The 16,587-nt window shown below is 39.8% G+C and overlaps 1 protein-coding gene across 6 annotated transcripts in view; it reads right to left on the bottom strand.

The window, feature by feature from the left end:
- VEPH1 (ventricular zone expressed PH domain containing 1) overlaps positions 1 to 16,587 on the bottom strand; it is a 144,388-nt gene that overhangs the window by 91,212 nt on the left and 36,589 nt on the right. For all 6 annotated transcript variants that reach the window (XM_082394381.1, XM_082394379.1, XM_082394383.1 and 3 more), the window contains exons 3-4: positions 14,099 to 14,314; positions 4,684 to 4,858 (exon numbers count right to left, since the gene is read on the bottom strand). In XM_082394381.1, the coding sequence (XP_082250507.1) occupies positions 4,684 to 4,858; positions 14,099 to 14,314 (391 nt within the window). The remainder of the gene's footprint in view (positions 1 to 4,683; positions 4,859 to 14,098; positions 14,315 to 16,587) is intronic.

Genomic DNA, 16,587 nt, shown 5'->3' with positions numbered 1-16,587 from the left:
ACTAGTACCTGGGAGCTTCCCTGGTGGCGCAGTGGTTGAGAATCTGCCTGCCAATGCAGGGGACACGGGTTCGAGCCCTGGTCTGGGAAGATCCCACATGCCGCGGAGCGACTAGGCCCGTGAGCCACAACTACTGAGCCTGTGCGTCTGGAGCCTGTGCCCCGCAACAAGAGAGGCTGCGATAGTGAGAGGCCCACGCACCGCGATGAAGAGTGGTCCCCACTTGCCACAACTAGAGAAAGCCCTCGCACAGAAACGAAGACCCAACACAGCCATAAATAAATAAATAAATAAATAAAATTAAAAAAAAAAAAAGATAGTACCTGGTACAGAGCAAGAACTCAACGAATGTTAACTATTATTTTCTTTATGCATTGCTAGAATCATTTTGCTAAAATTTTTGTGATTTGTGCATCTCTGTTTATAATTAGGATGGGTCTATATTTTCCTTTCTTATATTGTCCTTTGGTATTGATATCATGGCTATACCAGCCTTATAGAATTAGCTGGAGAATGTACTTTTTTTTTTTTTAATTACCACATTAATTTATTGTCAACACAACTAAGTACAGGCAGGCATATATAATAACATGTGTAAACTACTAAGCAAGCAGAATAAAAGGGAAACTGTACTGTGATTCACCTTCAAGATATTGTGCACGTACTCATTAAAGCAGTATTTTAGGTTCTGTTTTGTAGTTTCATTAATATTGTTATACAAAAATCTGTGCCCATACATTCCCATAATGCTTTTTTTTCATCTTTATTGGAGTATAATTGCTTTACAATGGTGTGTTAGTTTCTGCTTTATAACAAAGTGAATCAGTTATACATATACGTATATCCCCATATCTCCTCCCTCTTGCATCTCCCTCCCACCCTCCCTATCTTCTCTTTTAATTATATGAAAAAGTTTAGATAAGACTGTAATTACTCCTTGCATATTTGTTCTAATTTGCATATAATACTAAATGTGACAGGCTTTTTTTTTTTTTGGTGGGTTGATTTAAAAATACTGACAGAACTGTCTTATTAGATATAGGGACATTCAGGTTCTCTATCTCCTTAGCGCTCAAGAATTAATACAAATCAAGACAACATTCTGCTCATGCCTTTAATCCTTTCTCCAAAAAGAAGGACTTTCAGAATTTCCTTCTCACTGGGAGAATTCAAAGAATACAAAACAGACAAATGGAGTCTAAGCAATTTGAATAAATGAATTCATATTTACATTTAATGTAAAAGTAAATAGTATTATTCATATACGATCATTAATAATGGGAAGTAGTAAAACATTGGCTTGGAACTAGCCTTCAGGGATAAATATTTAACCCCATTTGACAGTCTCTCATGATTGATTAAAGCTTAAAGGATGCATTTGGTTTGGAATTAGGGATAGACATGTATATAACACAATTGAAAAAATATGATCAATGGAATAACATCAACCAAGGGTAAGGGGTTAGTTGCCACTGGTACACCACAAGGCTTGCCTGGTCCCATCGGGTCTACCTTTTCATTAGTGTTTTAAAATGAAGATAGAGTGGTTCTGTTCATAAAATTTACAGATGACAAGAACCTTGGAAGAATTGGAGATATATTGAAATGGAGGATCATTATCAGTTAGATCTTGGCATGCCAAAGAAATGAACTGAATCTCTTAAGACGTATAAAGGGATAAAAGTAAATATTTACATAAGGCTATTTTTTGGTACCCAGTATTAATTTACAACACTGTTGGCTACAGTCCTGAATTTTCGGGTTATCTACTCCTCATCCATGTGGTTCTGCTGCAGTTTACTATCAACTCCTGCTCTGAGGGTGGCTCATGACCCTAGTCCGGCCAGTTGAAGTACTGTATCCCGCGGCAACAATGATGGATTGGTTCAGAAATGGGCATGTGGTCAAACAGAGACAATAAGACTGGATATGGAGTTTCTTTTTCTTAACTGGTATTCATGATGATGTGAGCTCATGTGAGCTCTCATGATGAGAGAGGCCCATTACATGAAACATGAAAGTGAAACCAATCCACAGGAAGCAGAACAGAGTAATGACTTTTTGGGACCACATTTGAGTCCTGAAGCAATCCATATGGGAAGTCTGATACACTCATGCATTTTTTAGTCATGTGTGCCAGTAAGGAGTGCCTCCTCCTCCTTCTTCTCTTCCTCTTCTTCATCATCATCATCATCAAGCTATTTATACCTGGGTTTCTGTTACTTAAGATATAACTAATTGGTAAAATGGGATAATAATAGGACTTCTGCTATGGAATTCTTGTGGGGATTAAATGATTTAACCAGTATAAGATGCTTAGTACAGCATTTGGCATAAAGAGAGCATGAAATAAATTCTAGCCATTGTAGTTATTACTGTTATTATAATTATTATTGTTATCATTGAATGGATGACAATTTTGTGGGGATTCAAGCACTGCCTGGGTAACTGAGCTGAATCAACTTAAGACTCTACAATTTTACAATTCTAGTCTTATAAAAACAGATCAAATCAAATAACTCTAACACTTTAGCATTTTCTGCAGAAGTAGAAAAATGGGAGAATAAGGATTAGGATAATATAAATCAAGGAGGAAAATCTAAAGGGGAGAAAACTATATGTAAAGAAAAAAGAAATCCCAATGATGCCTCCTAAGGCTGTTTTGCAGGGGATATATGACAAAGATTTGCAGAGCAGGAAACTTACTACTCAGAGACACCAAGATCCCTTCCGTTTTGCAACTCAGAGTTTGATAGGCTTATGTGAGTGATTGCAGAGTTTTACAGACACATCAGTCCTAAAAATCTAACCCTGAAATATTTAGTCCCAACCTTTTATAGGTTAAATTTTCATTTATTTTATGATGATTTTCATAGTGCCAGATCAAATAAACTAAATCATTTGCTTATTTTAAATACTTGCAGTTAATTCAGAAAGCGTATTTTGCATTTCAAAAGGTTTCTTTGTCATTGAAAGTGCATTTCAACAAAACAAAACAAATACATGAGTTAAGTTCTTGGCAGGTGCAAAGAGACAATTCCATTTTTTTCCCCTCATAAATCAGTTACTTGCAAGTCTAACTATCATGGTTTTAAAATGTGTGGCGTGTGTGTTTGTAATTTCTATAAAATCTGTACCAAATATGTAGTCAAGGTGGTGAAAAAAGCATAATTGCTTTCCTGGACTTTTAGCAAATTTAGGATCATGCATAAAGAGAAATTAGCAATTCAATCCTAATTGAATTGTACTAGTAATAATATGTACTAGTAATATCAATGACAAGTCTTCAGAAGGGAGCACATGTAGAGTGATAAACTTCCACTGTCATGATTGGGGTTCAGACAAACTGGTCATCTGGCAGACCACTGGGGTGGCTGGTCAGATGTCCAGGGTTGGGGGCGGGTACTAAGAACTCTTCTTGGGAATGTCTGGTATGGTGAACAAAATCTTGGTCCTTGGTGGGCTGTAGGAATTTTGAGAACTGGTGGACTAATTTGTTACTAGCCTGACTCTTGGGTGGATAGTTGAGTCCAGGGAAGAAAGAGAGAGTTTCAGATAAAATTCTACTGCGAACTCAGTACCATACTTTGACACTGGGAGCCAAGCAACCTTGCTCTGGCTCTCTACCAAAGTCTAACACTAAGGGGAAAGACAGGTTCTCTTCCCCATCCTACCACAGTGGACTGAGGACTGGTGGCTTCTGAAACTTCAGGGGTGACAGCACAAAGGGACAGAGACTGCCATTCCAGGCAGGACAGTGTGGGGCAAGTCCATTCCTGGGGCCTCCATGGTAGCAGTCCACAGAGTTTGCTGGGCTCAGGGTGGTAGAGATGGGCATCACCAGACTATGCTGTGCCAAGAAGAGAATACTGGGGACTTTCAGAAATACTTGGTCTGGGAGCACTTTCCAGAGGGCTGATGCTCCATTTGAGCATGTGGGCCTGTGGCAGTCAAATGTGGGCCAAGATACTCATGGACCTCAGACATTTATATTAATGAGGGCTGGGGACATTTGGGTACCTATCAAATAACACCATATATTGTTCTTTGATCCCAAACCAAAAAAAAAAAGGTTTCTGATAGATCTAAAACCAAAGGAAAAAATACAAGAAAAGAGAATATTCTGACTGCACTAACTTGATCTCTTTCATACAAATATGAAAGCATTAACAGAGATGTCCTGATTTGATACTTTATGGTAGTATTTAACACAATTATAAATCAGTCCCAAATCGTGTTCACATTTAAGAAGTCTTTACACATTCTCTGGTGTATCTAGCATTTTGTGCTTTTGGAAAACAAAGGATGAAGAGCTTTTCCATCTGCCACTGACAGCAGTGGGACACATTCCACTTAGTACAGACAGGTTCTGCACAGTTGATAGTTGGACAAGATTACCAGAAGCACGGAAAACACAGTTCTCCAAATGAGACACAAAGCGTTGAAAGGAAGCATGCGACTCATCTAATGAGTCCAAAGAATTCATCTGCCTGGTGAAGAGACCCCGACTCAGCCAGCTCAAGTAACCTTATCCATGTTCCCCAGCCACCTAGTGGCCAAGCAGAGAATCTAACGTACCTCTCAATACTCAAAGTCTTACTTTCCACAAACCATAACTGCTTCATGAAAATACTTTAAAATGATTGTTAAAACACATCCCCAAGCTCAGCCTTTGCACCATACCTTGGAGTATGCTCTTTACTATAACCTCTGTGTGATCGGCCAGGAGGTCTGCCTTGGTAATTGCAGCCAGGGACAGGTAGTTGGACATATTCCTGCACAGTTCCTTGTTGCCTCTGTGAAGGAATTTCACTGCAATGGGGATGGCTAATGCCATCACAGGGGGCCGGTTATAATTCTGAGGAAATATAAGAAATCAACAAATAATAAGTGGTTTATTCTTTATTCATTTATTCATTCATCCGAAAAATATTTATTGAGCTAAGCTCTCAGAGTGCAGCTGTGAAAACACAGGGCCCACCTTATTTTCCTTGTATTTGGGAACTCTGGGAACTCTTGTTCTTGTTAGGGAGACTTCGAGGCAAACAGGCGCTTAATAGCATAGGCTGATGAGGGCCATGATAAGGAACGTGCAGGGGGATAAGGGAGCAAAAATGGAGCACTTAATCCAGTCTGAAGGGGGGTGTCAAGGAAGACTTCCTGGAGGAGGTGATGTCTTCGCTGAGACCTGGTGGATGAAGAGGAAATGGCTGGGAGATAGCTAGGAAAGGAGTGGACAAAAGGAAAAGTGTGTGTGAAAGCAGAGAGGTGAGAGAACTTGTGCATCTGAGGAACAGTAAATAGTTCAGTATGGATGATGTGGGGTACACATAGGAAAACTGGGGTAGGAGGTGAGAGAGGGGACTGGAGAGGTAAACAGAGGCTTGATTATGAAAGGTCTGGCACCATGCTTAGGAGTTTGGAATTGATCTTTAGGGTGATCAGGAGTCACTGATGAGAGGAATAACTTAGATTTATACTTGAGAAAAAAAAAAATCTAAGGAATGTTTAATCAGTTGCTTCCTGACTGTATGTTAAAAACTAAAGTTTTGACTGAGATTCGGAAGGAAAAAGATGAATGAACATAAGACTAAAACTAAAGGAATTCTGGATCCTGAAATAATTCTCTTTTTGATGTACTTTGTGACTGAACATCAATATCCTTACATATACAATAGTGCTATCAGCATTCAATTACCTAATTAGGGAATACTATTTGGAAAATACAAATTGTTTTCTTACAAATGAATGATATGTCTTCCCCACCATTAACCATTCTAACCATCAACCCCACCCCTTAGGCTAACTATAAAGCAAAAGTTGCACAGTGCACAATTTGTTCAACGTTACATTATTACATTAGAAATAAAAAGTGGTTGTTTTTCTCTGACTGTTCATGTGAAAAGTGCTTCTATCTTTCTACCCATAGATTATCCCCTCTAATACCTCCCACTATTCTAGGTTTATGGCAGGTGTTCAATAAGCGTTTGTCAAGTTGAATAACTAATGAAGAAAATACAAATCTATAGTGATAGTTATGATTGGGAACACAATGTGGTGGGAAGAAGGAAGGGTGGGTGAGGGGGTTGGGAAAGGGCCTGCTCGCTCCCACCTTCTTGCTTGGGTCACCAACTGCCAGCAATGGCCTCCAGTGCCATCCATTTTCAGGGCTAGTTGACTGGGCAGGTGAGTTGTTACACACTCCTTACCAAATAGGACTTCCACGGCCACCTCCCAGGTACTTCTAATGAAGGCATTTACACCCTTAGCTTCACGGGTGGTCAAATGACTCAGACGTTGACCAACCAGAGAATCACATTTCCAAATGATAAGTTCAGGGATGGGCAAGTTACCCAATTATAATGGAGGAGCCATTTAAGGGCTCTGTGAAAGAGACTCTCTCTCTTCTGTCATATTCAAACTGCTGAGAATGGAAGATCAAGAGTAGCTGCCATTTTGTGACCTCAGTAGGAGAGGATCTGTATGAGATTCAAGGCAACATGGATCTATCTGAGACAAGTTAAGAGAAACCTGGTGGCATCGTCTGAGCCCCATGTATTAGGCTGTGCCTGAGGCCAGTTCTATCCCTAAATTTTTCTAAGTGAGCCAATTAAGTCTCTTGTGCTTAAACTTTTTTTCTTCCCAGTCCCTAGAAACAAAAATAGACCTGATAAATCCATAATCCATTCCTGTAGTTCCACCCATTTTTCAGGTTCAAGAATCAGTCTGACTCCTGAGCAGAGAAAATAGGTATTCAACAACCTAAGCTGATGTCTCACCATGAAGTCAGCCATGATGAAAGCTCTGACCCTATTCCTTGGTGGCAAATCATGTGTTTATCTATCAGTTCCACTCAGTAGGTCTCTGTCCTCCCCTTCTTAGAGTTCCTAACACCATCTAACTCTCAGAACCAGGGCCTGCAGCCAGACTTCCCTCAGATCAGGCTTTATCTAGAGTGTCTCCCCTCCTGGTAATTTAACTGTGCCTGATTAGACTGGGCCATTACTGGAGTGCTGAGCCCTGGGGCATCCCTGGGAGGCCGGCTGCTTCCCGCCCTTCAGCATTAGAAGTCTGCACGTGTACTTGGCCAGGCCTTACAGAACTGTTTGCGTCCCCTGAGGGAAAGTCACACTGAGGGATTTCCAAAAGGCTGGTGCATGATCAGGTATGCCAACTTACTCTCTCACAGTGACAGTCTCTTCAGGTCAGACCCTTTCACACCATGAGGAAATCAGGAGCCAGATTACTAACCAGAATGTTCACTCATGGGCACAAGAGCAGATCAGAGCAAAGGAATATCTTGAGGGCTATTTCATCTAGGCCATGGTGAAACCTAACAGTCCCGCCCTACAGCCAAATCCCCATCTCTGGTGATTGGAACTTTCCTCTCCGTCAGATTAAGTCTCCACCCACCCTTCACACCCCAGACAGTGCTGAGTAAATGTGCCAAAATAATGACCCCACAATGAGCATCCTCTTTCTGTTGACATACACTTCAGACATGTGGTGTTTAGGAAGGCCGATTGATTTGTCGATTTTCTCCGTTATCATCTTATTCTATGCCCGCTCCCTTGAGGTTACATTTAAGTTGTACCTCAATTTGAACAGAGTATTTCCCAAACGCTTCAGTCTCACCTACCAATTTCTTGGGTTGCCCCAATCTCTCCATAGTCTGTAGATTTTTGCTAGTTTACCTTTTACATGACATATCTTCGTCCCTGTCATGGCTGCCAAAGCTCTAGTTCTGAGAGTAGAACACAATCACACAATTCTTCTCAGAGCTTTCCAACAAAGAATATCATGCCCCAGTTACTTTATCTTCTCTGTCTTTAGCCAAAACAACTTGCAGCTAGAGAAGCATACGTCTTCCATTGGAGGAAAATGTCTCTAAGCATATTTACCTGTAACTTTCTGAGAAACCACGATGGTGGCATTGGAAGTACAACTCAAGTGTTTCCTACTAATTGTGAACACAGACAGGCATAGTAAAAGATCAGTGAAAATCATATTCACAGCAACTAATGTTTTTAAACCTTGGGAATGAGCTAACCCTTGCCAGCAACAATGAAAGAATAGGCTGTCTTAACCAATTTGGTCATATATTTTTTACAACAATTCTAGATGTCCTAGGGAAAAATAGTGGGCAGCTATTGAAGTCTTTGAAGTGTGGTTCCAAGTGAAAATTATTAAAAAAATTTTAAATGTATAATATCATTATTAAAAAACAAAACAAAACAAAACTTTAACACACTCAATTTTTCTGTTTTCCTCCCACATATGCCATCTGGAAATCTCTCAAATGACAAGAGAAATGAAACATTAAGCAAATAGCAAATAGTTCATATAAACACCAAGGAATTCCCACCAAAGGCTCTCAATCTCTAAACAGCATCTAGACAGTTCCTAGTGTTTCAAGAGGCCATGGGCACTACTGACAGCAACAGGATATGAGTGAGGGGTTGGTAGGCCTAGGTGAGGCTGGGCAAACATGGGTCCTATGGACCTCCTTCCAATGGCTGAGCTTTGCTCTCAGGTGAAGCAAAAGGATTTGCTAATGCAGCAGATCTCAGGCCCCTGAAATTATTTTATCTGTATGATTATTTGGATCCCAGGAATGCTAATGGTATATATGCAGAGAAAGTCCCTGTGATTGCTCGTACAAATAAACCACTTTAACAGCAACTGTTAATGCCAGAGCTTATGCTAGATCTTGCCCCTCCATGCAGATGTGAGCATGATGGCATGTGTATCTTCTTACACACAATTCAATACTCAATACTCAGGGAACAATTCAGTGAAGTACAGGGTAGCAATAAAGACTTGCTCACAGGGACAGTTATATCCAGCAGTAGAAGCAAAACAAGAGGGCTTTGTTCTACAGATGCCAAGAATTATATTTCTTTACTAGATTAGCACCAATTTGAGCTCTTGGTGGAGATTTTCCTTTGGAAAATGCACTTTGGGAAGGTTTCCCAGTGTCTTATAATTGAAAAGAATAAAGCTAAGTAAAAGAGATAGATATCTGAGGTGATAGCAACTAAAAAGCTCTTTGGTCTCAGGCCTTGAATTCAACTAAGAGCCGTAAAAGAGTAATCTCAAGAAATATTAAATGCCATATATTAAAATGGTTATTTTATTGTTTTTCATCCCCCATCATGGATCAGATAATCAAATTTTGGATTTATATATAAAATGCTTGGTTCTTAGCAGCATGGCTATATATAAAATCTAAATGGCATCCACCTAAGTTTTCCCAGTGTATTTTCTGACAGGCAATAAGGGAGTGGGTCTCAGGAACCTGGGGGGCAGGGGGGTGTCCCAATCTCCTCCCATTTCATGCCCCTGTCTTATGCGGCATTAAGTGAGGAACTGGTACTGGGGCCCGCTCTGGGGTGAAGCACGGCTAGTACAAAAGCCAGAGGGCAGTCAGGTCTCCTGAGCTACTCATGTGTTCATTTGTCCATTAATTAATTCATTCAGCAAATATTATCTTGAGCACCTACTATGTGCCATTCACTGTTCTAGGTGATGGGACCACATCAGTGAATAAAACTAAGCTTCTATTTTGGGCAGGGGGAGACAGGCACTGAACAATGGCTAAAATAAATAATTAAATGACAAAGTGCTGATGCTATCTTAGAGTTTCCTGCAGACGATGATAATGATGACAATACCAACCAGAGCTAATCCTCATACAGCACTTCCTGTGTCTTAAATATTTTACGTCTATTTTTTAATGTCTATCCATCTAATCCTCACAACAAACTCATGAGGCAGCTACGCTTATCTGCATTTTATAGATGAGGAAATTAGGGCACAGAAAGATGAAATGCCCAAGATCACCCTGACAGTAAATGGTAGAGCTGGGATTGCCTACTGAATAAACTTCTAGATGAACATGACCAGTCCTGCCTCTGAGAGCTGAAAAGGAAATGCTCTCAAAATTGCCCAAGGCATTTTGCATGCCAGCCAGGGACAGATTTTGAATCTTCATGCAGCATTAACTGGGGAAGAGGAAATAAGAAAACTGAAGTGTGGAATCAAGGTGAATGGACAGTGGGGGGTCCTTCTATAAAGAAGGAAAAACAGATACTTTCGGATTTTCCCACAGTGAATTTGGTGGCTATTTCAGTTCTTCCCTCCTCCCCTCTTTGGCTATCTCCCTCTTCAAATGATCATCAACAGTGTGAGAAGATGTGGAGGAAGAGATAAAAGGCAGAGCTTACTTGGCATTAGCTCTGCTAAGTGATTTGGTTGGTTGGGGAAGAGGCTGAAACCACTGTAACTTGTACTGAGGAGAAAACTAGGCATTGGCTCTCAACATCATGGTGGTTGGTCTGTCAGTTCTCTAGAATTTCATTCTAGCCCATCAGTTATGTCAGTAATTACAACCCCTTTGAGGTGCATGTTTATTTTCTTCAACCCTCTTCAGGTTTGGATTTATCCTAGAATGTAATGTGCTTTGTGGAGGGGGAGAGGGGTATCTTCTCTTTCAGGATTTTTCTACAGGCAAAGAAATAAGCATTGGCCAACTCCATATAGAACCCTGGTCAGAGGAGGCTGTGGTTTGAAATAGGTACTTCCAGATAGTGGCTGGATCACAAATGGAGATTGCTTTTATAATAAAATTGTTCTTCGTGAGCAGCAAGTATTGTTATGCCCATTTTACAGATGGCAGAACAGAGGCTTAGAGAGATGAAATAACCTGCCAATCTCTCACTGATACGAGACCAAGAGTATCTGATTCTAAGGCCCTCAAGCTCTAAAGCCTTTTGTTCTTCTACCTCTCAGCATCTCCTAAGGGAGTCAGAATTTCAGACTAGGAGGTGATCTGAGAGCTCACCTGATTCATCCTTCATTTTACAGATGTCTAAGGACACAGGGTGGGATGGCAGGATAGTATCACCCACCACAAAAGAAACCAGAACTCACAAGTGCATGCCTCACGCGTGTACAGATTCTGTATTGAGGAAGGTATAGAAGGTGAATTCTGAAAATTTTAAAACTATTTTGAGGTAAATGTGGCAAGTTCATACAGTTAGGACCAAGAAAAGAAAGAAGTCAGTATAACCACTAATTATTAAAAGTAGAATAGGAATGGTCATCTGAAGTAGGTTTGAGTGTAGGTTGAAAAAGGAAATTTAGGAAAAAAAAAAAAGGTTTTTTCTTGTGTGTGTGTGAACATATTTAGCTTCCAATGACAGCTAAGTGGCCAGAAAAAAAAAAAATGGCTAAGAATACGGGCAGAAGAACTGGTGGGCCCTTGCTTGATCAGGTAGTGTGAGGCTGGGATTGCTTATCTTGGGAGGTAAAGTGGGTGGAGAGGGAATCTTTGTGTGTGTGTAGCTAAAAATGTTAAGTGGTTGACTTTAAAGTTGACCTACTGTTTTATTTCACTGAAAAAACAAAACAGAATATGAGTCATCTGGATTTCTACTTGTTTCCCACAAGAACCTATTTTACAAGTAGGACAAAATCTTCTTTTCAATATTTACCGCAGGCCAAAATGTTCCCCTTAAAATCTGATTGAAAGCTAAATGCCAAAGCTGCAACCACAGCCTTGCCTTTGGTTCGTGGGAAATGACTTTCTGGGACCACACCCCTAGGGGTAGCCTGGACAAATTGCTGCACTTTGCTCTGAAAAAGGCAAGTTTACATTTAGGGCTTTCCATCTTCCATTATTACACCTTGTGCCTGCTCAGAGGGCACACAATGGACGCCCTGTGACCACACTGGCCCTACAGGCTGGAATCGCCCACTTCTGTGACTCACTTGTCCCTCTCAACCAAGACGCCTAACCCTTAGCCCTTTTCTCTGTCCTTTCCCAAAATGTCAGTGCTTGTCCTCAGGGCCCTGCTCTCAGCAATCTTACAAACTCATTCTCATTGATCAGCAGTGAGTTTCACGTTTTTATTTGCTCCCCACCATCCCCTTTTTAAAGTAGGAGACATAATGCCTTACCCAGAATGAAACATCCCTTTATGTTAGACTTTGGGGCATTTTGGAAGGGCAGCCTGCTTAGTTCTCTGATCTGGGTCTCATTTCAGAAATCTGGACTTTTGTACAATCTGTTTTGTCTACTTGGAATGTTCTCTCACTCCACTTTTCCTACCTGGTAAAATTCCCGATAATTGCCCATAACCCTTCCAAATTCGATCTCCATCCAGAAAGCCTTCCAGACTCTCTAGAACTGTACTAACACAGGAGCCGAGTGAACCTACTGAGCCCCTGAATTGTGACCAGTGCAAAGTAAGACATGCTAACACACACAATGGATTTATGAGACTTAGTATACAAAACAAGTAAAACATCTCATTAATTTTTACGCTGATTACATGTTGAAATAATAACATTTTGGATATATTGGGTTAAGGAAAATATAATATCAAATCAATTTCATCTGTTTTCACCTCTTTTTAATATGGCTATTAGAAAATTTTAAATTCCATATGTGGCTCATGTTTGCAGCTTGCATTGTATTTCTGTTGGACAGTGCTGCTGGAATCTAGATCAGTGGTTTTGAAATCACAGGGGGAGCTGGAGAATAGGGCTGATTTATGAGTTTCTGTCTGAATGTCTGTGGAGTGGCACTTTGGAGTGAAATAATCTAGGTTTCTGATGTATGTCAATAACATAGTCAAGAATAATCAACAAACTAGTGGTTGCCAGTGGAGGGGAGGAGGGGCGACATAGGGGTAGGGGAGTGGGATGTATAAACTATTGAGTGAAAGATAGGCTCAAGGATGTATTCTATAACACAGGGAATATAGCCAATATTTTGTAATAACTATAAATGGAGTGTAACCTTTAAAAATTGTATAAAAAATAAAATTTTAAAATTAATAAATACTCAAGATAAAAATAAAAGAACAATCAATGAAGAAAAGGTGTGTTAGGTCTTTGTTGTTATATCCAACAGCATTAATCTTCCATTAATTTCGCTGAAATACCCATTTCCTCCCCTCCCATCTCTAACCCTGGGGACAAAGGAAAAACAGTATGATAGTGTGTGTAGACTCTTTTGTTCAGTTGACCAGTCCCGGAACTGAGCAGACAAAATGCAATAAATATGCTCCAGTTAAACATAGACAACTGTGAGAAAAAAACAGAAGGAAGCTAATATTAGCTGCTACACACAGTGCCAAACACTTTAACATAGCTGGAATTTCCTGACCTATGCTCAGTAGAACACTAGTTCTGAGGGATGTTCATAAACGTTGTGTTGGGGTAAGATGGGGAAGGAAGTTACATGGTCAAATCAGACTGAAAAATGCTGTTCTAAACAAAGTTAACCAGTTTTCTTTATTGCAGGACTTTTCAGAGCCTTTAATGTGCTATGAAACATTGTGACAGCTCAAAAGGGAAAAACTGAATTCAATGTTTCCCAACTTATTTGACCACAGAATTCTTTTTAAAGAAACAACTATCAACATTACTGGTTGGTAAAATTTGTCACAGACAATGTCACTTCATCTGCATTTTATAGGGAGGAGACTGTGGCTTAGAAGTTATGTGACTTGTCCAACGTTTTAATTTTACATAATTAGTTCGTGGCGGAGCCAAAATTCCAAATTCATGTTTATGCCAAAGGAAAGAATTTAAACATGGTCAGAACAGGCAAATATTATTATAATGGAAAATTCACAGTATAGAAATGTACTTAAAAATGACTTAGCCACTTCTCTCCACATATTCCAAGCTCACTGCCCCTCAACTCAGACTCCACCCCCTCTTTGGTCTCCTTGGATGAAAGAGGTCTCCTTTTCTGAATTTTCCAATATTCCTCATTTAGATCTGGACACACAGTGCTTTACTGTTAGCTTTTTATATGTACACGTCTTATCTCTCCAAATAGATTAGGGCTTGCTGTGGTGTTACTTTGAATTCCCCTCAGTGTGTCTTGCATACAGTAGGGGCTCAGTACAACCTTCTCGGTTTATTAATCACCAGCCTGCTCAGCTTAGCTATTGATGGTTTGTGGTGTCTTTTTACAGCATCTGAATGCTACAGAAACATTGGCTCATGGTTCAGAGACACCACGTGTTCACCTAAGCTGCCAAGCCGGTCTCAAATAGCATGATGCTGAACACTGACGTACCTGTAAAATGCAACTCATGATATCAGACGCGATTTTTCCGTGGGGAGTGTCTTCGTCTTTCCCGGACGGTCTCAGGTTGTGTTCCAGGCAGGAGTCCCAGAGCCCCACAAGGGCCTTTGCGTGCTTTTCAATCGACTCTGTTTCTCTGATGGCTGTTGTGATTCGTGTGATACAGATTTCAACCACTGCTTGGTCATTGTTATTGGTTTGGTAATCCTGTTTGAAAGAAAACCTTTATGTTAAATAATACTCTGGAAAGTTATCCTTTGAAGGACTTACAAAATATGAACTCAGTCACTTAGCAAATGGGTGTGCCACACTGCGGCTAAAGGATGAGGTTGTAAAGCCCAATGCAATACCTTCTTCTTTGGAGATGAGTACTTTGTGGACTAGGCAGATTTGCAAACGTGCTAAAATGGAGGTTTGTACTATCACAGATACACAGACAGGGAGCAGAGAGAGCCCAAAGGAGCTTAATTATTCACTTGCACGTGGGTTCAAATTTCAGGCTATTTCACTTTCTAAGTTCATTAGAGGTCAGGGTTTACTTTTTGCTCTGACATTTCAGCAACTTTTGTGAAATGTTTCAAATTACTCTCCAATTTCCCCTCAGGAGTGTTCTCTCTCTTTCTGCACATAACAGAACTTATCATTTCATCTCTTCCTTTTCAATTCAAATAACTACCAAGTCCATTGTAGCTCTCCCCAACCAGATTTCCCTCCATTCCCCTATTTTAATTCTTCCTCAAATACCTAATGATCTTTATGGAGAGGTAATATGACCCTTCAAAAAATCTAAATGTGAAAAACAGGTCCATCACTTTAACTTGGAAAACTGGCCTGTGAACTCTGCGTGGTGGATTGGCAAAACTGAACACAAAACAGAGCAGGGAAGAGCTTAGACCCTTACACCATCATGTGCCATTAGAGCCAGGAAGTGGTGGGGCTTTCCTGTCCAACTGCAAGCTCTAGCTTGATCTTTTTTCTACTCTTACAACTAATGTTGCAGTAAATATCTTATGCGTGAAGCCCTCTCCACGCTGTAGATTATGTATAGTCCAGATTCACCAGAAGTGGAAATTTCTGAGACAAAACTCAGGAACATTTTAAGGCTCATGATACATACTGCCAAACTATTTTCCAGAAAGGTCTTACTGATTTATATTCCCATCAGTTGGGTTAAAGCAAGCTCTGCCCATTGTACCTTTGCAAGAACAGAGTATTTTTAATTTTTGCTAATTTGATCGGTGAAAAACAGTATCTCATTGCTGTTTTCCTTGGAATTTCTTGATCAGAAGTAAGGCTGAATATTTTCACATGTTTATTTGTCATTTGTATTTCCTCCTTTGGGAATTGCCCACTGTATCTTATGTCTATTTTTCCTTAGATGACTTCATTTTTTTTTTTTTTTTGGTCCTTCTTTGGTGAAATAATATCTTTTTCTAATAAGAATATTATGTCAACCTTTGGCATATTGGTTGTGAATATGTCCCCATGTTTCATTATTTTTAGTTGTTTTGCTGCTCTTATTGACATGCTAAGGTTTTAGATAGCCAAATCTATCAGTCTTTGGGGACTTTATTGTTTTTCCTTTTTTTAATTGGAAATTAAAGTTGGTTAAATTAGTTAGTTTTTTGAAAAGATAATACATGGACATGGTACAAAAATACAAAAGACACAAAGAAAAGATTTACACTGAAAAGTTAGTCTCCCTTTCACCTCAGTTCCCTTCCCTGGGGAAACCATATTCACCAATTTCTCACGTATTTGACAGATGTACTCTGTGCTCATACAAATCTCCATCTACCTGCACTCCTTCCTTCCTTCCTTCCTCCCTCTCTCCCTTCCTTCTTCCCTCCCTTCCTTTCTTTGTATCCTTTAATAGCTTTTTATTAACTTCATGTTTTCTTTATTCAAAGGTTTAATAAAAATTTACCTGGAGACTTCCCTGGTGGTCCAGTGGCCAGGACTCCACACTCCCAATGCAGGGGGCCCAGGTTTGATCGCTGGTCAGGGAACTAGATCTCACATGCCACAACTAAGAGTTCACATGCTGCCAACTAAAAGATCCCGCACGCAGTAACGAAAATCCTGCATGCCACAACTAAGATCCGGCACAGCCAAATAAATAAATAAATATTAAAAAAAAAAATTTACCTGTATTTTTTCTACATTAAAAAAAAAACCTCAACAACATTTAATGTTTAGTATTTTAGAAATTAATCTTTTAACCATTCACTTAGCTCTTGAGTCTATCTGGCATTTATGGAAGTAAGTAAAGATGTACATTTTCTACGAATTAGCTCATCTAATTTTCCCATCATTATTTACTGAATAATTAATTTCCTAGTTATTGTTTTATGTGTATATCAGGTTCTAATTCAGGGCTGCCTTTTCTGCTTACTTGTTCAATTTTGTTTTTTTTTTTTTGTCCCTCGTAAGTATTTACTGTCATAGGCTTGCTCCATTAAAGCCACAGCAGTGCTACC

This window comes from Balaenoptera borealis (genome assembly GCF_965194805.1).
Source record: "Balaenoptera borealis genome assembly, chromosome: 5".
NCBI classification, from domain to species: Eukaryota; Metazoa; Chordata; class Mammalia; order Artiodactyla; family Balaenopteridae; genus Balaenoptera; species Balaenoptera borealis.
Note: the sequence above shows the minus strand (reverse complement) of the source record. Positions and strands in the feature narration are given on the sequence as shown.